The 25,488-nt window shown below is 44.3% G+C and overlaps 2 protein-coding genes across 6 annotated transcripts in view; one reads left to right on the top strand and one right to left on the bottom strand.

The window, feature by feature from the left end:
* The window catches only part of NIPAL3 (NIPA like domain containing 3), a 46,074-nt gene extending 43,779 nt beyond the window's left edge, over window positions 1-2,295 (bottom strand). For both annotated transcript variants that reach the window (XM_044237441.1, XM_044237442.1), the window contains exon 1: window positions 2,118-2,295. In XM_044237441.1, coding sequence (XP_044093376.1) covers window positions 2,118-2,210 — 93 coding nt within the window. In that variant the 5' untranslated portion in view covers window positions 2,211-2,295. The remainder of the gene's footprint in view (window positions 1-2,117) is intronic.
* Window positions 2,296-7,461: 5,166 nt separating this feature from the next.
* STPG1 (sperm tail PG-rich repeat containing 1) overlaps window positions 7,462-25,488 on the top strand; it is a 46,573-nt gene continuing 28,546 nt past the window's right edge. For 2 of the 4 annotated variants that reach the window (XM_044236326.1, XM_044236323.1), the window contains exons 1-4: window positions 7,481-7,530; window positions 9,831-9,941; window positions 12,535-12,675; window positions 20,100-20,218. In XM_044236326.1, coding sequence (XP_044092261.1) covers window positions 12,603-12,675; window positions 20,100-20,218 — 192 coding nt within the window. In that variant the 5' untranslated portion in view covers window positions 7,481-7,530; window positions 9,831-9,941; window positions 12,535-12,602. Of the gene's footprint in view, window positions 7,531-9,823; window positions 9,942-12,534; window positions 12,676-20,099; window positions 20,219-25,488 lie in introns of all 4 variants that reach the window. The other 2 variants (XM_044236324.1, XM_044236325.1) reach the window with 2 other exon arrangements.

Here is a 25,488-nt window from a genome sequence, read left to right as displayed (position 1 = left end):
GCTCAATTATTTATACAGGCCCCCTCCCCCCCAGGCCTCGCATGGACAGCAGATGCTCAGCTGAAATGCCTATTTGCTGAATGGAAGAAACTGAGGCCTGACTCTTCCAGACTGAGACCAAGCCTCCAGGGCCAGGAACCTCAGGTGATGCTGCCTCCTGGCCTCTCTTTTACAAATTCCCCCCTCCACACCCCCTACCCCCACCCCAACAACCAGGACAGAGAGCAGGGCTGCCATGCAAGGCCAAGGGCTTGCTCCTGACTCAAGCCCAGTGATGGAGTCGGACTTGGGCCTGCTAATGTTTTCCTTGCCCCAAAGACAGACGATCTGGGGTCAGCCTGCTCAGCTGACCCCAGATCAGTATAACCACCTCCCACTGAGAGCCAGCCAGCCAAAGAGAGAGAGAGAGAGACAGACAGACAGACACACACACACACACACACACACACACACACCTGACTCAAGCTGGCCAATCAGGTCTTCCCTCTTTCCAGGGTTGGGTGATCACCCCAGTCATTCCAAACCTCCACGGCCCTTCCTACCTCTGGCTCCAGAAGCTACCCTATAGTCTTACAATAGTTTTCTCTTTTGCCTCATTGCCTCTGAAATAGGTTTTTATTCCTTGCAACCAAAATAGCCACAACAAAAATGAGGAGGAGGAGGAAGACAACTTCCCCAGGCAGAATTTTCTCAGAATTTTCTACACCTTTCTCTGCTTCAGGTACAGCAGGCACTTGTAACAGCAGGCACTCCTGCCTCCTGCATGGGCTAGGTGCTATTTCACTGATCCACATGACTGGAGGGATGAGGGATGGAGGCACGTATTCCTACCATCAGTCTACCCGTAACAGAAGCTCTGAGGGGCTAAGCCATATGTCCAATGACTCTTAGCCAGGAAGGAGCAGAGTAGGGTTGCAACCCAGGCCTTCTTCCCTTTATCCCTCCCTGGAACTTCAGTTTGCTCCTAACTTTGCCCATGTGCCTGCCTCCCACCTCAATTTTTTTTTTCTTTTTAAAGATTTATTTGTTTGAGAAAGAGAGAGAGTGCAGCAGGGAAGGGCAGAGGGAGAGGGAGAGTCTGAAGGGGACTCCGCTGAGTGCAGAGCCCAAGGCAGGGCCGATCTCACAACCCTGAGATCAGAAACTGAGCAGAAACCGAGAGTCAGAAGCTTAACGGACTTATGCAACCCAGGTACCCCCTCCCACCTCAATTTTTCAGCTTGTTGGTAAAGTCACCATGATTGATTTATCTCTGCTCTGGCATGAAGGTATTTCTGTAATGAGTAATAGTGCAATTAATTTGTAATTTTTATGGAAACTTAACAGAAGTCTCATCTGGTAGAGTGTTCAGTGTTTTCTGAGATATTGTATTTGTCTGTCTGGCATCCCTTCTTCACAGAACCAATGGTCTTAACTGTATCTTCTTGGGTTCTGCATGTGTGATGCTCTGGTATTTGTGGCCTCCCTCACCAGCACCAGACCACCTCTCCCAGGGCTGGCCAGTTCTTAGAGAGAGCAAAGGAGCGGCCCTGCTGCACTGTTTCCAGCCACCCCAGATTAGAAACAGCCTCAACAGCCAGCAATAGGGAATCTGTCCAGAAAATTTTGATACGGCAACTCAACAGATTATTGGGCAACCATTCAAAAAGTATGTGTTAAATCACTATGACTCGATGACATGGGGTAATAGCCCACACACAGGCTTAAGTGAAACCACCGAGACACAAAACTTTCTGTACAGTCTGATCCTAAATGTTTAACACCAAAAAAAAAAAAAAAAGACAGGAAGGAAATATCCTGAAATATGAACAAAGCTTGTCTCCAAGTAATAGAGTAAGTGAATCTTCTAAGCGGGAATGCATTCCTTTAACAATGTTTCTCTATTTCTATTTCTCCTTTCCATTTTGATGTCTTTCTCTAACCCCCTATTTTTATGTATTTCCACAAGCATTTCTTTTCCCTGGATTACATGTTCTCCTACCCGTGGGGTGAGGGGCAGCTGACTGTTTCTGCCAGTGACAGGCACACAGACCTTGGACGTGTCTGTTAGCCAGGGCTGTACTGTGTTACTTTCTGGTTAGAAAAACACAACATTGCAAAACCACAAAAACGCTTGCCTTGTAGGAGAAGGAAAGCTCTGTGAGCGGGTGCGCGCTGCTTGTGGGTGGCAGCTGGCGCAGCTGCAGGGCCGCGCCGTGGGCTCGGTCCATGGTGTCCTACAGCCACATTCCCTGGGCCCAGCCTGGGAGCCGGAGCTGCTGCTGCTATGCGGGGCCAACCCTGGAGACCATCTTCCCCCGCGGCGTTCACTTCCTCTCACCAGCCATGGGAGGGCGGACAGCTTCTCTCTCACCTCCACGCAGAGAAGTGCCAAGTTCTGTCGCTCCCAAGCAGACAGTGTGATTCCTTGTCCTGGTGGTGCTCTAGGGAGGTGGGGAGGAGCATTAAAAATGCATGTACAGTGAGACATAGAGCCCAGCTTTGCTACCCGAGGAGGAAACACTATGGGCACAAAACACAACCTATCATGAGAAGTGAAACCATTAAAAAAACGGTATCAGGCCTTTGGCTCCCTGAATAAAGATGTGGTTCATCTGCCTCAGAACCTTTTCTCCTGGCCCATAAAAGTCAACTTTTCTATTCCTCTGCTTCTTTCCTCCCATCACATCCTAATTTAAATCTTCCCTATTCCATTGGCTCCCCTACACATAAGCGGTGGAATACTGAACTTGTCTACCTCTCTAGGACTCCAAAAACATATCCCAATGCCACAAAAAAGGAAAACATGCGTGTTCTAACTTAGGGAAAGAAAAAACGAGAAGAAAAGCTATGTCCGTGGATGACAGAAGAACTAAGCTACTACCAATGGTCAGCTGAGCGCAGGTGAGGTAACACTGGGCCCCCCGGGAGAAGATCTGTATGACCAGATCACATCAGCTCTGGGAAACTCAGGTGCCTCAGTGTGAAGTGGGGGTAATAACGTGGCCTCAAGTAAAATCGGGGATGATAGTAATTTGGACCATTGTTGTAAATTTCATCAGGGGGATATTTTCAGTGCAGGTCAAGTTCTTCTAAAATAAGGAAGAAAGATGAAGCATATATTCCTAGGGTTTTGGGAGGCAGGGCCAGAGCACCTTACCATGGTGCTAAGTGTTTCTTTGAGGTCCTCATATAGTAAAAAGAAAAAAAAAATCCATACAAATTTGGATTCTACTACAAAGTCTATGGATTTTTTTTTTTTTTCCTCTGTGGGGGCTTGAACTTACCACCCTGAGATTAAGACCTGAGCTGAGATTAAGTGTCAGATGGTTAACTGACTGAGCCACCCAGGTACCCCTCGATGTTTATTTTAATATAAAAATGTTATAGCTTTTGATCTGTCATATACTACCTGTTTGCCTTGGCCAAGTCATTTAACTTTCCAGGCAGTTTTCTCTGCTGAAAATACAGATAACAACACTTCTACCACCCCCCCAACCATAGGGTTGTTGTGAGAATTTGATGAAATAATGCAAGTATAATGCATGCACAGCAATGGCCAAATGAATGGCAGCTATTATTAGTATTAATTTTATTCCTACCAGATTAATTATTGAATTGACCCACAGATCTTCCTTTCTTTCATGTAACCATGCAACAAATATTTATGTAGGGCTTACTATGTGCCAAACAGATACAGCCTCTGCTATGCCCCCACGGCTTCAGAAAGTTGCCTTCTGTGTCTTGCAACTTCCAGTTCCTTCTGTTATCTAGCTCTACCCACAGGAATGCTGGTTCCTGGTGTGAACAGCACAGTCATATGTCACAGGGCTAACACTGTGTCCAGCATCTAGGAGACACTGGATGTAGGGCTTAGCACTGGGGCAGCCACAAAGACTATTTGGCTCAGGTCTCACTTTGTTAAAGAGCCTCAAAATTCAATGATTGCTGCTGCCTCCAGATGTGATTATACATTCCATACCTTAATTACATATATACACATATACATATGGTGTGTGTGTACATATGTGTGTATGCATATATATGTATATATATACATATATATTTAGGTGTGTATATATATACACACACACAGTATATACAAGGTACACTCATCAGATAATTTCATAACTGATATTCCAGAACCAGACCTCCCTATGAAGACCAATGAATATTTGAAACCTTGTGAAAAGCATAATTATTCTTCACTATACTTCCTTGTGTGGGTGAAAAGCATGACTGTGTTAAATTTAGGTATTTTAATGTTTTGAATATAGCAGCCTTAGGAAGGAAGAATGCCCAGGGAGAGACCTCAGAGAGACCCTTGCAGGCCTTCAAGCTGGCCTAGATCTGAAGGGGGCACTGCAGCCTGAACTGGAAAGATGTCTCCTGAATCCCCTGTTCAACGGCAGCTTGCCAAGGCCCAGCCCAGAGCCCAGCATGGTGACCTCCATACACACCTACTGACTGGCTAAAGGCAGGCCTGTGGAGCATCTGGGGCAGCTCCCAGTCAAGAATGGAATGGCTTACTCAGGCCTAATCAACCACAACTCTGGAGATCCCACAGCTGTAACCAGCTCCGCCCACAGGATGTCAGAGAAAGCAAACAGGCCTTGAGGACATGCCAATAGAGTGATGGAAACCTGGGTCTCCCAACCTTCTTTGGACCAGCTGCTCTGTTCAGGTGGGTTTCTGTTTTTGCTTTTGTTTGTGAAGTTGTTGCTGTCATTCAAGACCCTTCTAAAAAGCAGATTCCCTCTTTGCCTGAGGGCCAAGGCCTCTGAGGCATCCCCTGCAAAGTCAGGAGGCTTTCCCTCAGCTAGGTAGGAGTTAGGACAAAAAGCTCTGGAGGAACCCTTTGCAAGTTGCTCTCCCTTTAAGGTGCACATTGTTTACCTAGTGAATCTCCTTTTCTGCCTTCAGAGCACTTTTCCAGCACTAACATATGCCCAAGAGGCAAGTGGCCAACTCTGTGTTCCCAGCGACCCCTTAACGCTGAGGCCCTCACAGCCAGCAGTAAGCACAGGGTCATTGACTCAAAAATGTAAAGATAATTCTAGGTGCTTGCTACCATTCCATTCCCCCCGACCTTATCTCAATGAATTATTTCACCAACCCACAGAGCAGGCTGGACAGATGAGAGGACCACAGCTCATAGCTGCTGAGAGTAGTATATTAGAATTTGGCTCTATCTGGAAAAAAAGAAAATCAATAAAACACACCCTTTTCCACCACCTGACGATTCAGCATCTGGCTGGTACTGAGTGCCATTTACAAAGCCCTTTCCCTTTCCTGGGCTTTGGCTCACTAAAGGGTTACACTCCTCCCCTACCATTGAGCTGGAAACTATAACTTCCAGCAGCCAGTGTAGATCAAGAATTCCTCCCCGTATCCCACCTGCTAACTCCACCATCTGCTATTGCCAGGAAGCCCGAGCCGGCGTGTAGAGGAATAATTTTGGCAAAGTTACTGCATTTCACTTCCTGATTTGGTAAAGCCTGCCTTCACCTATATTAAGGCAAACCTATGTCCCCCTCCCTTCGCTAAAATGGGGGTGGATGGGGGGAACCATTCCAAGGCAGCAAGACCCAGACCCGCAAGGCAGGTGACAGCAAGAAAGAAGGGTATTAGTACTAGGGGGCGTTAGATGATTCCAAATCCATTACCTTTCCTGAAAACAAAAAACAAAGGCTGATTTCAAGTCCCCCCTGCCTCAGGCTTAATCACTACTCACCCGGGCGGCGTCTCCTCTGAGGCCCACCTATCCCAGGTTTCTGAGAAAAGACTTAGACTCTCCACACCACCCGGAGGCACAGTCTCCTTAATTCCTTCCCCAACTCAGGAGCTGCCTGGGTGCTGCAGTGTTTTGCTTTCAAAGGCCACGATCTGATTTGTCAGGCCGCCTGCCGGTCAGAAGCTCGCGGGGACTTCTTGCACGCGAGTGGCTGCGAGGAGGGAGGTGGGCGGGACATCTCCCGGCTATTGGGTGGGCCGCAAAGCTTGCTTGAGGCGTAGGGGGAGCGACTTGGGGAGGCGGCCCCGGTCTTGAGCTTTGCTCTCACCTGGAGGGGGCCCCTCTAGAGGCCGCGCCAAGGACGTTGGAACAAACCCCTCTCTCCCTCTCCACCTGTACGGGGGTGCTGGGGTGACTGCTCACCTCCCCTGCCCGACAGGTGGGCAGCTTGCCAGGAGACCGACCTTCCAGTTCTCAGCGCCACCTCCCGGGCTTTGCTCCTGCTGTTCCTCCACCTTACGCTCTCCGCGTGCCTTCAGATCCTTCACGACCCTCAAGACCCGGCTCCCACAAAGCCGTCTCAGTACTCGGGGCATATACAATGTCCTTGCGGGCGCTCCCCTAACACCTGTTGGCTGCGCTATGTACCAACCCTCCCAGCGCGTCCGCCGCTCCGCAATGCCCAAGGTCCTAGCACTGCGTGAATGCTTCCCTAACGTACAACGTATACAGTAAGCAGTAAGTGTAATCAACACGTGCATGGAGCTTACACCTTTTCACTTACACGCATCTCATTTCAGATCCTCGCAGGAACCCCCTGAGTGAGACTTTGAGCTCATGCCCATTTTACAGATGAGGAAATGGCATTCGGGCCCAGACCCCAAGGAGGAGAAAGAGCCAGTTTGGGTTCAGATCTGAAGGCAGAGAGAGCTCAGAGGGAACACCAGAGAGCAGAACGAGGTTGGCATTTCGTAGGAACCTCCCAAAGAACAGCGTGGCCGGTGCAAGATTTTTCTGGGGCGTGGGTAGTAGGAGCTGCCATCAGCAGACCTGGCTAGGGACAGAGGTTTGGATTCATCCTAAATTTAAAGGGGGGGCCATTGCGGGTTCTGCGCTGGGGAGTGACAAGAGCACTGTGACTGCTCTGAAGCTTGCAAAGAGGGGCTCAAGGAACACTGTATGTCTGTTCTTGTATCGTTGCCTGTATCAGTTTTTTTTTTCTTTTACTATTATACACAGGGCTTGGATGAATGTTAGTTGTCTTCTTCTTCCTTTTAAAAAATATTTTATGTATTTATTTGAAACAAGAGAGCAGGAGAGCACAATCAGTGAGAGTGGCAGAAGGAAAGGGAGAAGCAGGCTCCCCACTGAGCAGGGAGCCCGATGTGAGTCTGGATCCCCGGACTCCGGGATCACGACCTGAGCTAAAGGCAGTTCTTAATCAACTGAGCCACCCAGGCGCCCTAATCGTAGTCTTCTAACTAGGATTTCCAGGTAGGCAAAATTCTAAGGCTCTTGGTCTATAGCAAGATATTTGAGGGGTCATTTAGATGACCCCCTATTAGGTTTCCCCACTAGTTGTGATGTAATTAACCCAAACCTTAACATTCTAGCGGTTTCCCTAAGGTGGTTTTTTTTTTTTTTTGAAACACCTCTAATGATTCGCCAACAACTTTTCACGCTAAAGAAACAGAAGAAACCATTGGCTGATTACTCAGGAGGCAGCCTGAAGGAGGACTCTAGAATGTTGGGCCTGTGGTTGCCATAGCAACGGGGAGGCTGGGTAGCCCAGATTCAGCCCAGGGAGACCCAAGGAGGTAGGAGGCAGTTCCTGTCTGGGAACCGGTGGGGTGGGAGGGTTGTGGGGGGCGGGGGAGGGGAGGATCTGCTAGGTGCGTGTTTGTTGGTGCCCCAGGGTGGGAAGAAGCCACAGTCCGGAGGTGGCCCTCCTTGATGGTGTGCCCTCCAAGGCCCCGCCCCCCAAAAAGGGGTGCTGATAATCACGGGGTGCCCTTCCCCCACGGGGCTCCTGCAAGGGACGTGGGCCTCTGACTCCCCTCTGCCTCTGTGAGCGTGCAAACGAATGGGGTACCGGGGCAGTGGGTGGATGGAAAAAGAGCTGAGTTCTAATCCCAGGTCCGCTCCAGCTCCTTGGGCGTCCCTCAGCAAAATCCTCCCCGCTCTGGGCCTCAGTGTATCCATCCCTAAGATGAAAGGGTAAGATTGGAATTTAGTGGTCATTAGCCGACTGTAAAGCTCCTTCCTGCTCTTTGAATGCTTTCCTGGTTTCTCATATGAAAAATATGAAGTGGATTATTTCCCTGGGTACGCTTTGAAAAATGGAAAATACTCTCAAGATGTACTATAGCATCATGTATAACTGAATTGATAAAAATCTCATGTCCTTCAAACTGCTCATGCAAATACCAGAAAATTCCACATAAGGTAAAAAGTATACATGGTTTAGTATGTATTGACATACACTGAACATTAATATGCAGGTATAAGTGTATAAAATGTGTGATAATGCTATAACCCAAATGATTTTTTTAAAACATATAGTAGAGTGGAAACACATTTGTATTTATAGTCCGATGAGTTAAATCCTCGCAGAATGTAGTTCCGAAAGGAAAGAGTTGTATAAGACTACATCAGCAGGCACTATGGCTAGAACATATGTACCCCTAGTGTTCATTCATTACTCAGATATTATTGAGCAACTACTATGTGCCAGGAAACAGATTGGGGATTTAGTGAGGAACATTCTATCCAGAGACCATAAACAAAGAAGTACGTGTAAAATACGGTGTTGGATAGTGAAAAGTACATTGAGAAACATAAGGCAGAGTCAGGGGTAGAGAGTGGAGGTGGTGCTCCTTGAGAGAGACTGGTTAAGGAAGACAGTCTGAGAAGACAGTTTGAGGAGAGACCCAGATGAATTTGTGACAGGGGCAAAAGATGATCCCCAGCATAGGGAAGGGAGGAATCCGCATGCCGCAAGGAGGTATTGGAGAAGCTGAAAAGGCCCCATGGCTTTAGGTGGGGGGATATGACAGCTGCCTTCGAAGACTTGAAGAATAGTCATATAGAACAGTGGCTTTCAAACTTTCAGACTGTGACCTATGGTAAGAAATGCATTTTATACTGTGGTCCAGCGCATACATACATGACAAACAAAAACTTCACGAAAGACTGCAGGCTGTGACTTACATTTTGAAAATCACTAATGCGGAAGAGGAGTGAGATTTACTCCAGGCTGGTTCCCAGGGGTGGTCTTGGGGTGAGTGAAGGGGGGGAATAAATGAATCAGCTTTGATATAAGCAGGAAATTTCTAGTAACTGGAACTACCCAACCGTGAACTGCCTCGGGAATTTTCAAAGTACATTCTGAGGAAGCCCAGCATTCTGTGAAAATTCGATAGCCTCAAATATTTGCTTTATATTTTGAAAACTGTATGCAATATCCTGGTTTTTAAAAACCAACCTTATTTACTCAGGCTTCCAAATGTCAAAATTCAGCTTGTTAACATTCAGCAGATGCTGCCTTAGTGGGTATGATAGTGTTTAAGAGTGAGCGGAAGTCAGACTTCTAGATTCAAAGCCTGATTCCATCTCTTAATTCTGGTGTGACCTTGAGCAAGTCACCTAACTCCTCTCTCTAAACTTCAGTTTTCTTATCTACCAAATGAGGCTAATACCTCACTGGATTATTGTAAGGCAGGATGCAGAATTCTATACAAGGTGTTGAAAAGAGTAAGCATTCAATAAATGATAACTATTATTTTAAGCTGTTACTACATTATTCCTGTGGATGTGTTAAAATCTAATATTCATAAAAGCCTACTGTGGACCAGACAACATCATCTACTTCATCATATGGACCATGATATTTAATCCATAAGCACCTTGAGAAGAAAGTCCTGTCATCATTCTCAGTTGGTGGAGGGGGCAGTGGGGCCAAAAGATGAAGGGACTCAGAACTAGGAAGTGGCAGAGCATAACCTTGAACCCAGGGATACTCCTGATTACTGTACAGGTACTCACCTGGGAGTTGCCTGGGCATATGCCATTGATAAGGAAGGTGGTATATCTTCATTACTCTTTTCTGAGATTCTAGGTCCATGACATCCTGTCATGAACAGTGACACAAGGAACTGCACGCTAGGGCACATCTGGGCGGGGCTCTGTCCACAACTGGTCTGCACCTGGTCTCATCCTGGCTTCACAGGTATGCATACCAACACCAGAAAGCATTATCAGTAGTTGCCTTTAAGGGTTAGGATCATGGATTGTTTTAAAAAGTCTTTTTAATTTTGTGTATTTTCCAAAAATTTGATAAGGTACCCATATCACCATTGTAATAGGAAGCTTTATTTTTTTTTCTAATTCTAGCTTGTGACTACATTTTAATTTTTTTTTAAAGATTTTATTTATTTATTTGACAGAGAGAGACCACAAGTAGGCAGAGAGGCAGGCAGAGAGAGAGAGAGGAGGAAGCAGGCTCCCTGCCGAGCAGAGAGCCCGATGTGGGACTCGATCCCAGGACCCTGAGATCATGACCTGAGCCGAAGGCAGCGGCTTAACTCACTGAGCCACCCAGGCGCCGCTACATTTTAATTTTTTATCATTTGTTTATTTTTAAATTAACCTTTGTTTGAGTGTAGTGGATATGCAATGTTACATTTGTTTCAGGCATACAACACAGCGATTTGCCAAGTTTGAACATTATGCTGTGCTCACCTCATTAGTGCATTTATAAAATAAGAGCTTTAAACAGACACATGAAAAAATGTTCATCATTGTTAGCCAACAGGGAGATTCAAATCAAAACCACATCTAGATACCACCTTACACCAGTTAGAATGGCCAAAATTAACAAGACAGTAAACAACGTGTGTTGGAGAGGATGTGGAGAAAGGAGAACCCTTTTACACTGTTGGTTGGAATACAAGTTGGTGCAGCCACCTTGGAAAACAGGGTGGGATTCCTTAAGAAATTAAAAATAGAGCTACCCTAGGACCCTGCAATTGTACTACTCGGTATTCACCCCAAAGGTTAAAAAAAAGTGAAAAGAAGGGCCTTCTGTACCCCAGTGTTCATAGCAGCAATGGTCACAGTTGCCAAACTGTGGAAAGAGACAAGATGCCCTTCAACAGATGATTGGATGAAGAAGATATGGTCCATATACACAATGGAATATTATACCTCCATCAGAAAGGATGAATACCCAACTTTTGTATCAACATAGATGGGACTGGAGGAGATTATGCTGAATGAAATAAGTCAAGCAGAGAAAGTCAATTATCATATGGTTTTACTTACTTATGGAGCATAAGGAACAACAGGAGGACATTAGGAGAAGGAAAGGAAAAGTGAATTGGGGGAATTTGGAGGGGGAGATGAACCATGAGAGACTGTGGACTCTTAGAAACAAACTGAGGGTTTGGAGGAGAAAGGAGTGGAGGGTTGGGAGAACTGATGGTGGGTATTAAGGAGGGCACGGATTGCATGAAGCATTGGGTGTGGTGCCTAAACAATGAATCTTGGATCACTGAAAAAATAAAATAAAAATTAACAAACAAGATAGCTTTATTGTAGCTAGGAACGTAGATGGTAGAAGTACTGAGTACCTAGTAGAAGTACTAAGGCAAAGACATAGCACTGTAGCGTGGTAAGTGAATGGTAGCTGCTTTTATAGATCCTAAAAGACATTTTTATACTGGAGTGGTCGTGTTGCTGTGAGCGTTATTGATTTCTGGTGCTCTGAATCTCTTAGATTCTTGGAGTGTGTTGCCAATAACTCTCATGAATATTAAAATTTCAGTATAGAGTGTTAAGCAGAGAAGATGGGGAGCATTGCTACGGTGAGAAAGTCAAGTGAGGAACAAACACTGACTGACGGTGGAAAGGATTGGTAGAGCACGCCATCATTCTTTCCGTCCTTTCCTTCGTTAGTAAATGGTGTGGATTCTTGAGAATAAAAAGATGGGCAACATAGAACTCGTCTGTCCATGAAAGATGAACAGCTATGGAAACTGAATCCTGCTCCTGCTGTTAACAACTAAAACCCAGACTCCCATGAAGCAATTGGTTTTAGGCATAAGACAGCTTGAATTGGCAATTCCTGAGAGGAAAACCAAGGCGAGCCTTGCAGTTACCCGAGCTTCCTGCTGGGGGCGGTGTCCAGGCCACGGTTCAGGGACGGGGGAGGGGGGGGGGGTGCGAGTACCCAAACAAAGCCCCGCCCAGCTTTCCCGACTGGAGATAGAAATCCGAGTTCAGGGAGCCCAGGGTTTGGAATCAATAGAGGAGAACGCCCAGAGAAGGCCTCTGCACAGAACAGTATATACTGTTTGATTACATGTATATGACATTCTAGAAAAGGCAGTTGTGGGGACAGAAAGCAAAGCAATGGTTGCTAAATCCCAGGGTTGGGAGGGTACTGAGGGCCAAGAATCCCAGGAAACTCTTTGGGATGTTGGGGTTATTTCTGTCTTAATTGTGATGGCATTTGACTCAATTGTACACATTTGCCAAAAATTAGAACTAAGGAATTATATTGGATGTCAGTCAATTATCTTGATAAGGATACATTTATAAAATCCAAGCCTTCAGTAGCTCTGTAAGCAACACCAACAATGAACACTTACATAATTCTTGTTACAGGCAGTGCAATGTGCTTACGAGTTAGGGTCGTAGAACTACCTAAGTCTCAACCCTTACGCTCAAGATTGCTCAGTCTGTTCTGCAGATGGAACAGAATCCAATTAACATAGTTAATGTGAAATGATCCCTACAAATGCTGTGTTTTGCTGTTCCAGGTACTTAGAAGAACATGTAGTAGAGTTTTTCATCAAGCAAATGGAACATACCACAGAACTTTGCTAAGATGGACAACTCCACCCGCAAAGACCAACACCCTGACAAAAAATATTCCAGCCATGCCAGCAAATTACAGAAAGGTCTTGTGAATTTATTAACAGATATCTTTGAGGGGAAGAGAGAACTTTTTTAAAAAAATATTTTATTTATTTGTTTGAGAGGGAGAGTATGGGGGGGGAGGGGCAGAGGAAGAGGGAGAAACAGACTCCCCACTGAGCCGGAAAAAGGACTTGGGGTTCTGTCCCAGGACCCTGAGATGGTGACCCAAGCCAAAGGCAGCCGCTTTAACTGACTGAGCCACCCATGCACCCTGAGAATTCTTGACGTATGTTCTTTTTGGCACGTAAGAACACATATGTTGAATTCTGGGTCATACCAACAAGGCCACCCTTAAGACATAACAGATAAATTGCTTTTGGTGGCTCCTCACTGCTTCTAGAGTGAGGACTGGGAAGAAAGTGTGAAAAGAGGATGAGGAGAGAAGGAGGGGCAAGTCTATTCACTACACCTGTTCTTTCTACATTTCTGGTAAGAATCTCCATCTTCACACTTAGAGGTGTAAAGAGATCTACTTTCTCGATTCCTAATGCAAGCCCCCCACACTGTGGGTTGGTGGCAAGTTTAACTCCAGCCATTAGGGGCACAAATTCTATGTTCTGCTTGTTTCAAGTTTTGGATCTTTCTCAGTAGAAAGAGGTGATGTGATGACTGGGTGGGGGATGGGAGGAAGCCCTCAGGTCATTGTTTATCCATCCACACAGGTGAGATTTCCACTGTCCCAGCCCACAGGCTCCCTCTGGTTTTGTTGGTATGTTTCTGGACCACATCTGGGGTTTAGGAATCATTTCTGGGGCTGGAAACCTCATTCCAAGATCCTTACTCCAGTGGTTTTTCTTTCTTTTGGGGCCTTTCCTCCTCCCTGGTATGCTTCTAGAGTTCCTACTGCTCTTCAACTCAAAGCCAGACCTTACTTTTTCCCTCCTTTGACTTTGTGCTATCTCTTCTTCTTTAATACTTTAAAAATTGAAGCATAATATATATTCAGAAAAAGTACACAAATAATAATTATACAGCTTAATAAATATTCATAATGAAAATACAACCAATAGAATCATTCTCTCAAACCAAGAAAATAGAATCCTAGCAGTATCCCAAAGACCGTGTCTTGTTGCTTCCCCTTCTCTGTGAAAGTAAACACTAGAGCTATCCTGACTTCTAATATAGTAATTACTTTAGCCTGTTATTGAACTTTAAGATTTATTTATTTATTTATTTATTTATTTGACAGACAGAGATCATAAGGAAGCAGAGAGGCAGGCAGAGGAAGGGAAGCAGGCTCTTTGCTGAGCAGAGCTGAGCAGAGAGCCCAATGTGGGGCTCAATCCCAGGATCCTGGGATCATGACCTGAGCTGAAGGCAGAGGCTTTAACCCACTGAGACACCCGGGCACACCTGTTATTGAACTTTAAAAAAAAAAAAAAGATTGATTTATTTATTTTAAAGAGATAGAGGCAGAACATGCGCATCTGCGCCCTGGGGACAGGGGAGAAGAGAATCCCAGGTAGACTCCCCTCTGAACACAGAGCCCATGGTGGGGGTGGGCTTGATCTCATGACCCTGAGATCCCAATCTGAGTGCAAAGCAAGAGTCAGATGCTTAACCCACTGAGCTACCCAGGTGCCCCGCCACTGTTTTTAAATTTCAGATAAATTGGAATCATACAATATGAACTTTTTTCTCTAGCCTTTTCCCACTCATGTTTGAGAGGTTGAACTTCATGTTTCATGTATCAGTTAATGGTTCATTTTCATGGCTATAAAGTTTTATTCTGCTTGAATACACCGCCAATTATTTATCCATTCTATGTTGTTTCCAGTTTGGGGCTGCTATGAATAGATGCTTTTCTAACTAGGCTCGTACATGTTTTGGGGACATACATGGGATGTATGTATGTCATCTATGCCTCAGTAGAATCGCTGGATCCTACGATGTGTTTATGATCAGCTTGGTGGATACTGCCATTTTTCCAAAGTGGTTTTGCCAATTTTACTTCTTTACAAGCAACGTATGAGAATTCCAATTGCTCCACATCACCACTGACATCTTTTGCACGTAATGGTTTTAATTAGCATTGCTCTTTGATCAATGAGATCGAGCAATTTTTCATATGCTGGTTGACCTTTAGAATATTCTCATTGGAGGAATGATTGTTCAAGCTTTTTGCCCCTTTTTTATTGGATTTCTCTTATTTTTATGATTTCTTTAAACCATTCTAGAAATGAGTCCATTTGACGGCTACAGGGAGAGTAAATCTCTTCTTGCAATCTGTGATTTTCCTTCCCACTCTTAATGGTATGCTAATCGACAGAAAGTCTTAAGTTTAATACAGCCCAATTTATCAATCCTTTCCTTTTTAGTTACTGTGTATGTCTGTCCTATTTGAGAAATCTTCACCTAGCCCCAAATAATTTCTTCTAGAAACTGCATTATTTTACCTTTCATGTCTAGGCCTGTAACTTGGTTGGAATCGTTTCTATATGTGGGACGAGGTGGATGCACAATTTTGGTGTTTTCTGTTATCTATATCGAGGTGACCCAGCACGATTTATTGAAAGGCCATTCTTTTTCTACTATTCTGCAGAACTGCCTTTGTCATAAATCAAGTGTCTATGTATATGCGGGGTTACTTCTGGATTCTTTATTCAGCTCAAATACTATACTTTTTATTTTCCAAATACTAAACTGTCTTAATTACTGTAACTTTATAAAAAGTCTTGTATCTGGTAGTATAAATATTTCAGGTTTGTACCTTATCTTGGTGATTCTTGGCCCCATTGCATTTCCATATAAATTTTAGAATCAACTCGTTCATGTCCTAAAAATAAAACTCCTTTCTGTTATTTTGGCTTGGATTGCATTGATTCTAGCAATCAATTTAGGGGTAATTCACATCTCTACAATATTGGGTTCTCCCATCCATGTGCATTTATTTTATTCAAGTCTTCTTAAATTTTTCTCAAAAATGTTTCACAGATCTCTATGTAGAGGTCACATGTGTCTTCTTTATGTCTGTCTAGGCATTTAATTTTTATCCTGTTATAAATGGTAATATTTTAATTTCCTTCTCTAATTGTATCCTGATAGAGAAATAAAACAAATGGACTTCTGTATATTGACCTTGATTCTAGTGACCTTACTAAATTCAGTGATTACCCCTTATTGGTTGTCTATAAATTCTCCTCAAAATTTTCCATGTATAATCTTGTCATCTGTGGATAATGACAGCTTTATTTATTCCTTTCTGATCCATACATTTTTATTTATTGCTCTTGATTTTTGTGCTTGCTAGAGCCGGGACAGTATTGAAAAGAAGAGTAACAATAGTCTCTTGGTTTGTCTCTCAGGAAAAAGCTTTTAATATTTTACTATTCAGTATCATGTTTACTATAGGCTTTTGTCATTGATAGCTTTTATCAGATTAAGGAAATTTGCTTCTATTCCTAGTTGGTTAGGTTTTTTTTTTAATTGCAAAAGGACATTAGATTTTATAAAATGCTTTCTGTATCTACTCAACAGATACTTCATCAAAAAAGATATGCAGGGGCGCCTGGGTGGCTCAGTGGATTAAAGCCTCTGCCTTCGGCTCCGGTCATGATCCCAGGGTCCTGGGATTGAGCCCCATGTCAGGCTCTCTGCTCAGCAGGGAGCCTGCTTCTTCCTCTCTCTCTGCCTCTCTCTCTGCCTGTCTCTCTGCCTCCTTGTGATCTCTGTCTGTCAAATAAATAAATAAAATCTTTAAAAAAAAAAGATATGCAGATTGGAAATAGCAAATGAAGAGATGTTCAGCATCCTTAGCCATTAGGAAAATACACATGGGAACCACAGTGAGATAGTATGACACAGCCCATGGGATGACTGAAATGAAAAAGACTGCCCATGTTGACAATGACGTGGAAGAACAGTAACTCTCATATACTAATAGTGGAGATGTACAAAGGCACAACTTCGGGAAAGAGTTTTGCAATTTCTTTAAAAGTTAAACATTTGAGGGCACCTGGGTGGCTCAATTGGTTAAGTGTCTGCCTTTGGCTCAGGTCATGATCTTGAGGTCCCCCAAGGTCCTACTCAGGGAAGAGCCTGCTTCTCCCTCTGCTGCTCCCCCTACTTATGCTCTCTCTCCCTCTCTCTCAAATAAATAAATAAAATATTTTTTAAAAAATTAAACATTTGATCCAGCCATCCCACTCCTGAGTATTTACCCAAGAGAAATGAAAACATGTGTCTACTCGGAAGAGTTGTATTGGAATGTAGGTAAACAGCTTTGATTTGTCACACCCCCACACTGGCAACACCTCAAATGTCCATCAGCAATGGATTAATATTTCTATATGAGGAAATACCACTCAGCAATAAAATCAATGAAGCGTTAGTACTTCAACAACATGAATGAATGTCAGAATAATTATGCTGAATGAAAGAAGCCGGACAAAAACCATGTACTTTTTTAGTACATGCTACATGATTCCATTCTGCATCTGCTGAGATGACCATATGGTTTTTCTTTTTTAGTTGGTTAAATGGTGAATGACATTGACTTTCAGTCATTAACTTATAACCTATCTTTGCATTGCAGAGATAAACTCCACTTGGTCATGATATATGATCTTTTTTATATATTGTTGGGCTTAGTTTACCAAAATTTTCCTAAGAATTTCTGCATGTGTGTTTCTGAGGGAAATTGATCATAGTTGTTCCTCCCACACCCACCATGAATGAGTCTGTCTCATTTTGGTGTCAGGGTGATGCTGACCTCCTGAAATGGACTGGGAGATGTCTTATCCTCTTCAGGCTTTTTTTTTTTTTTTTAAGATTTTATTTATTTATTTGACAGAGAGATCACAAGCAGGCAGAGAGAGAGGGGGAAGCAGGCTCCCTGCTGAGCAGAAAGCCCAATGCGGGGCTTGATCCCAGGACCCTGGGATCATGACCTGAGCCAAAGGCAGAGGCTTTAACCCACTCAGCCACCCAGGCGCCTATTATCCTCTTCAGTCTTATGGGGTAGATTATAAAAAATTGATAGGTAGACTGTGCTATAAATGGCAATTAGGTCAAGTTAGGTAATAGTATTGTTCAAGTCATAGATCTTAATTTTATTTTTAAGTAATCTCTACACTCAACTTGGGGCTCAAACTCATAGCCTTAAGGTCAAGAGTCACACACTCTACCAAGTGAACTAGCCAGGTGCCCCCAAGTCTTTGCATCTTTACTAATCTTCTACCTACTTATTTAAATTATTGAGGGAGGAACTTTTAAATCTGACTATAATTGTGGAATATTCTATTTTTTCTTATAGTACCATCGGTTTTTGCTTCATGTATTTTATATTTCTTGTTATTGGGTGTATCAGCATTTTAGGCTTGTTATATTCTCTTAAAGAATTGCCCCTGTATGATTATGAAATGATCCTCTTTATTGCAGGTAATATTTTTTACTCTGAAATCTTCTTTGTCTGACATTATCTCTAGCTTTCTTCTGGTTCGTGTTAACATAGTGTATCTTTTCCCATTCTTTTATTTTTGACCTATTTCTGGGATTATATTGAAAGTATATATTTATATATAATATGTATACACAATTTTAAAAATTTTTTAAATTTATTTTATAGAGACAGCACGAGAAAGGGGAGGAGCAGAGGGAGAGGGACAAGCAGACTCTGCCCTGAGGGCAGAGCCTGGTGCAGGGCTCGATCCCAGGACCCGGAGTTCATGACCTGAGCTGAAATCAAGAGTCAGACCCTTAACCAACTGACTCACCCAGGTGTCCCTAAAGTATATTTCTTGTAGACAACATACAGTTAGGTCTTTCTTTCTTATCCCTTTTGACCATCTTTGTCTTTTGATTGGGATGTTTACACTACAAAAATTTGAAATTTAATATTAATATTGGTATGTAGGTTTAAGCTTACCATCTTGCAATTTGCTTGTGATTTGTCCCATCTGTTCGATTTTTACTTTTTTGTCATCTTTTGCATTGAGTAGGGTTTTTTTTGTTTCTATTTTCTATTTTTTGTTTTTATTTCTATTTTATCCCTTTTGTTGGCTCCTGGCTGGCTTCATCGGTGGAGCACACAACTCTTAATCTTGGGATTGTGAGTTTGAGCCCCATGTTGGGTGTAGAGATTCCTCTAAAAGAGTAAAATCCTTAAAAAAAAAAAAAAAAGGAATATCCTCTTGCAGTATTTTCTTAGTGGCTGCTTTAGGCCTGGCAAGCTTTGGCCTTTGGCTGATTCTCACCTGCTGCCTGTTTTTATAAATTAAAATTTTTTAAGATTTTATTTATTTATTTGACACAGGGAGAGAGATCACAAGTAGGTAAAGAGAGAGAAGGGAAAGCAGACTCCTTGCCAAGCAGAGAACCCGATGTGGGTCTCGATCCCAGGACCCTGAGATCATGACCTGAGCCGAAGGCAGAGGCTTTAATCCACTGAGCCACCCAGGTGCCCCTAAATTTTGGTTTTGCTTGACTACTTATCTTTTGGTTACGAATTGCATTTTTTCTTCTTTGTATACCTATTAATTCTTAACAACACCATATATTTTCCATTTTATTTCTTGGGTGCTTTTGTAGTCCTGCAAATTCTTGTGGTTTGTTCTGCAGTTAAGTTCCTCGGAACCAGTTGGATTCTTTCAAGTCTTGCTGTTAAGTGTTATCAGCTGAAGACCGGCCAGCGTTTGGTCTAGGGGTGATTTTGTTCTATGTGTGAGGCAAAACTCTCTGCATACTCTCTCTTCTAGGAATTATAAAGCTTTCCACTCCGATGCGTGGAAATAGGAGCTATTCCCGTGCCTGTGTTCAGGTGTTATTGTTCACTTAATTCTTCCGGTTGATTTTTTCCGCAGCCTTGGGTGGTGTTGTCATATGTGTATCCTGATCAATACTCAGGAAACCACCTGAGGGTTTAAGAGTTGAGGCAAGGGTTGGGGATGGGGTGGGGAATGCCTGGTAAATTACCAAGAGGGAAAGAAAGTAAAGGGAATATTCTTTTTAAAGATTTATTTATTTGACAGAGAAATCACAAGTAGGCCGAAGTAGGCAGAGAGAGAGGGAGAAGCAGGCTCCCCGCTGAGCAGAGAGCCTGATGTGGGGCTTGATCCCAGGACCCTGAGATCATGACCTGAGTTGAAGGCAGAGGCTTAACCCACTGAGCCACCCAGGTGCCCCATAAAGGGAATATTTTTTAAAAAATTAGTTTCATGTTTATCTCCTGTCAAAAGGCAAGTTTCTCTTCTATTCCACTTAAAACATTAGGGGGCACCTGGCTGGCTCAGTGGGTGCAGCGTGAGACTCTCGATCTTGGGGTTGTGAATTCAAGCCCCAGGATGTGTGTGGCGATTACTTAAAAACATAATCTTGGAGAAACAACAAAATAAAACTTTAAAGTGCTCTTTGTTTTCTACATTTGTCAATTCTCCATGCTAAATTTTATTTTGTTTTTGTTGTTTAGGTTTTACTGCTGCATATCCAACACAATCCTCCATTCCTTTTAAAATCCGGAATTCAACAATTCCAGAATCAGAAAAAAAGGGATTCAATAGTCAAGCCAAGAGATTTTATTATAAAAAGGTAATGACATACTTTTAAGTCTGGGTTTGAGCCTCAGGGAACAGGCTCACAAGTCGGGCTAGCGCAGTTGCCCCTAGGACCAGTAGAGGGCGGTGTCACCCAAGGAGCCACAGCCTCTTCTCCAATTGTAGGCTTGGACTGAATTAAAAGGATGGGGAAGGTATTAAATTGGGAATTGGGAAGAAGGGAATTAAAAGAATTGGGAAGGTATTAGATTCAGGGAGAACAACAGCATCTGGATTTATGGTGCCACATCGAACCCCCCCCAAAATTTCTTTTAAGAAGAAATTTGTATTTCTTTAAAATGTATTTTAAAATTTATTATAGGGGCGCCTGAGGGGCTCAGTGGGTTAGGCCTCTGCCTTCAGCTCAGGTCATGGTCTTGGGGTCTTGGGATCGAGCCCCGCATTGGGCTCTCTGCTCTGCAGGGAGCCTGCTTCCCCCTCTCTCTCTGCCTGCCTCTCTGCCTACTTGTGATCTCTGTCTGTCAAATAAATAAATAAAATCTTTAAAAAGAATTTATTATAAAAATATAAAATTCAAAAATGGTAGTATGTGAAGAAAAAGGAAAATCCTTTTCTCTCCCCTCTTTCCCAGCTTCACTCCCTCTGACAGGAGAGGAAATAACAAAGTTTTCCTCAAATAACATGCTAATAAAATTTAAATTACCTTTGTGATGAAGGCCCCCCTCTTTAATGGAGTATTATTACGGTTCCTGTTTTTCCTCCGTCCTCACCCTCTTCCCCACATATTTCTATGTCCCTTTTCCTCTTTGATCTGAAAAATTCTGCTGGGATCCTGGTCCTCAGGCAGCTTGGGATTTCACTGGCTAAAGGCCCAAGGGTCTAACCTTCTCCTACTTCACCAGTGGGGGAGCTGAAGTCCCTCACAGACGTCCTTAGAGTTTTTAAATTCCTTCGTTCTTTTAACCAAGATGTTTAAAATACCCTTCTTTTGAAGGAGTCATCCTCTTCAGCTACCTTTTCCTGCATTCTGAAAGTGTTTTTGATCTTATAACCTTGCCAAGATGGTGGAGAGGGAAGGAGGAGATGTAGCTTCCGAAGGCAAGTGAGTCAGGAAGGACTGGGGTGGGGGGGCAGGGGTTGCTCAGCAAGCCCCTTCGCCCTTAGGCCTGTTCCTGCTTTGTTTTTTGTTTTTTTGTTTTTAAGATTTTATTTATTTATTTGACAGACAGAGATCACAAGTAGCAGAGAGGCAGACAGAGAGAGAGGAGGAAGCAGTCTCCCTGCTGAGCAGAAAACCCAATGTGGGGCTTGATCCCCGATCCCAGGACCCTGAGATCACGACCTGAGTCTTTAACCCACTGAGCCACCCAGGCGCCCCCCTGTTCCTGCTTTGTAAACAAGAATGCTAAAGGATGGAATGTTTAAGTTCCTTAAGTTTTAACACTTTAGGATTCTAAGAAAGCGCGCCTGGGTGGCTCAGTGGGTTAAGCCGCTGCCTTCGGCTCAGGTCATGATCTCAGGATTCTGGGATCGAGTCCCACATCGGGCTCTCTGCTCGGCGGGGAGCCTGCTTCCTCCTCTCTCTCTGCCTGCCTCTCTGCCTACTTGTGATCTCTGTCAAATAAATAAATAAAATCTTTAAAAAAAAAAAAAGTAAAGAATATAGTTTGTGTGTATGCACATGTGCATACACACACACACACACATATGCACACACACACACGTTTTTAATTACTTGAAAGTCTTCCCCAAAGATGATAAATAAGGTATTTGCTCAGGAGTTTTCTCTCTTCTCCCTCTAGTTTCGTGTGTTTTGCGTGTCCCTCTGTCCCTCTGTCTGTCTCTTCTGTGTGGTATCTCATTTGTCAGGCCAGTGATAACCTATTGTCCATCTCTAGAACACTTGCAATTCCAATAAAAATAATAGCAGCCACCATTGACTGATGCCTACTATGTGTGCGGTCATTTTTAGACCATATCTCTAATCCTCAGAACAATGTTGAAAGGAAGGGTTTATTATCTTAATTTAACAGGAGAGGAAATTGAGGCTTAGGAAAGTTAAATGACCCACCCAAGGTCATATAGCTCAGGGCTTGGCCCATAAGAGGCCCTACATAAATATTTGCTGAATCAACGTGGAAAGAATTAGACGTCAGACCCAGGTCTAGCTCACTCCAAAGCCTCATGTTCTTTCCACACACCACCACACCCCCTTTTGTGGCCTGCGAAGCCACACATTTGATTTATGAAAGTCAGCAGTATGTTTCTGAATAGACCTTAGCAAAACACCCCAAATTCAGGAGAGGGAAAGATGTTAAGCAGGGAGCGTCAGCGCCATTCTACATGATCTAGTTCTGAAGACTCAAATCCAGAAACCGAATGGGCTGGCGTTTCGAGTGAGCATTTCAGCTACTATTGGCCTTCAGAAAAGTTTCTGTTGAAGGAACCAAGATGGCGGCCAGCCAAAGCTACAGGCCGCGTTAAATAGAGAAAAGAAATTGCTCAGAAGTTCGATTTGCACTTTCCAAATGGGGCCATGTTGGTTTGTCAATGTGGAAACTCTAAGTACTTGAAAGCCTTCTGTAAATAAGTATGTAAATAATTTTGTGGCAAGAGCATGGGGATCCATAATTCAGGGTCCTTGCCTATTGCCCCATTAAAGAGCTGTGTGCCTTTAGACTGGTCACTTGGAATTTCTGAGTTTCAGTTTCCTCATCTGAAACGTAAGGAAGATTTGGACTATATAATTTTTTAGAATTTTGAAGCTGTAAAAAGGGGGGAAAAATGTTCTTGTCCCATGGTCATTATTCTCATTTTTCTTGAGGGACACGGACATTGAGAAGTTAAAGATGTTGTTTAACATCACCCAATAATTTAGTGAGGCAATACAAATTAAAAACAGATTTTAAAACTCTGGTGTTTCACCACCCTTCTTAGAACATTAATTGTCCACACCCTGTGCCTGATCTCATAACTTGGTTGTATCCTCACATTAGTTCCGTGACCCATTTAACACATCTTTAACACAGAGAATCGGAGTCTTGTGAAATGTGCGCTTACCTTATCAGTCCAGCCTTGTGGGGAAACATGGCCCCGCTCACATGCCCCATATAACTCCGAGCCCTGGCCACAAGGAATCCTTCCCAGAGCTCGGTGTTGTGACTGGCAATTTGTGCTGCTAGAAATGAAGTCTGCTTTCCTGCACATTTTGCAATTATTTATGGAGGTGATGGTGACTCCACATGCACGAAGAAACATGCCTCATGTGGGACAGAATGGAGCCCAGGGGCCCGAAGGACATTTTCTTCCTCCACCTCCCTGTTTCCCATTTGCCTCTGGACGGTGGTCATGCTTTCCAGGCTGTGTAACACTGATAATGTCTTCACAGCCCATTAAGAGCAAGGATGTTATAATAGTTAGGCTCTCTGGGGCTTACTATTCCATGATTCTAAACCTGACTTATCCCTTCCAGGCTCCGGTGAATGAATGCTGGTAGCATAGGGGCCCTGTAGTCTCTAGATGGGCACCATTTACAAATATATGTTGGTTTTATGTGTAGCCTGACAGTAAATCCACCTTCCCAGATGGTAAGCAGGCTCGTGTTTAATTTTTGATGAAACAGTATAAAGTGAACACTCTTTCACTCACTAACTTGACAAGGCATCGGACCTGGGGTGTTTTACACGTCAAGGAGATTTAAGTGAAAGGACGTTCAGTTTGCTGGGACCACCATGTTCAAGGGGATAATAAGCCCAAGTGTGCACGCAGCTACGTGTTTGAACCACAACGGGCTCTGCCTGACCCTTCTGCTCTGGAAGCCTGACTGCTCCCCACAGGGTCACCAGCACGCCGTCCTAAGGAGTCTGCAATCCCTGTTCCTGGAAATAACAAATATTTGGTGGGCACCAACAGCACACCAGGCACCCCCCTGAAGACCTTTGCATTTATTAACCTAGACTCCCCATAATCACCCTGGAGCGGAGTCTCATCATCATCTCTGCTTTTGACATAATGACCCAGAGACTTGGGTGTCTTGCACGGCCAGGCTCAGGCAGAGTGAGGACAGGCCCAGGAGACAGCTCCTCGTTCCCAGACACTGTTCCCTGTGTCTCCTGGGGTCGGAAGGAGGGACACCCTCCTCTGTGCTCTGACAGCTGCTCCCGTGGCCCTGTCTGCCTTCTGCTTGGTCTGAGGGCAGTGCGTGTGCACATCGAGTCCCTCCATCCCATTCCAGAACATGTGAGCTGCTAACAGGCCATGCTAGTCCCTTGCTGCTTCACCTGAGCTCAGGTCCTCAGTGGCCTTTCATACGTGTCTGCTGAGTTGAGTTCTTGCTGATGTGCTGCTCAAGGGATTTCAAGGGGCTGCTAATAAGCAGACAGCAGATTGGAGCCAGAGGAGGCTCTGAAAGAGAAGCAGGTGGTTCTCAGGGACCATACCCACAGCAACCAAGGCTTCAAAAAATGCGGGTTTGACTGCTTTTGCCGGACTGTGTTTCCAGCTGTGGCCAAACCGCTGGAGCCCATTTTCATCTGTCTGGTGGCCTCGTCCTGCCGACCTGGCTTCCCCACACATACCTGAGTGGCTCAAAAACAGTCTCAAGGGACCTCATCTGGTTTTCCGGCTTTCTCCCTTAGGGCTCCCAGGGACCCTTCACTGCTGATGCCCTCCCCCATTCTGAACAAAACAGTGAGGCTTTCTTGCGTAGAGGGTGCTCTCTGCCTCTCTCTCCCTTTTCAGCCGTGATCAGAGGGGCGGAAACTTTAATGCCAGACAGAAATAGATGTGGGGTGAGGCCGGGAGGGAGAGAAGGCAGGAAGGGCGAGGGGCGTCTTACAAGGGGCCCATCTCAGAGTGAGAGACGGTTTGGACCAGAAAGGCTTCAGTGACCTGGAATCCCTGGGCTCAGCAGGAGGGCCCTTTCTGTGACAGTGTCTCATAGTGAAAGCCACCGGTGGGCCAGGTAGAGATGCACTGCCGCTCGAAGCTGCTGCCAACTCCGGCCCCTTTCCCGGGCAGTGGGCACCAAGGATGTGGTCTGAACACCACAGATCTTGACACCCACATGCATGGCCTTGCAGGTTCACAGAGGAGGGGCCTCAGGTCCCGGGAGGACACGTGTCCTGGGGGCAGGGGCCTGTTCTCCCACCATGCAGTCTGTGCTGGCCTCATCCCTCTGGCCGTGTCAACCTGAGTAAAAGCTTTCTGGCTTCCATGAGGTCAACAGGGTTGACAGACACATTGTCCTGAGACCCTAAGACTAGAGGCGTCTGTAAAAGGAAATTATTCCCTCAAGTGCCCAAA

Source organism: Neovison vison, chromosome 2 (assembly GCF_020171115.1).
Source record: "Neovison vison isolate M4711 chromosome 2, ASM_NN_V1, whole genome shotgun sequence".
Lineage (NCBI taxonomy): Eukaryota > Metazoa > Chordata > Mammalia > Carnivora > Mustelidae > Neogale > Neogale vison.
This window is presented reverse-complemented; position numbering and strand designations above follow the sequence as displayed.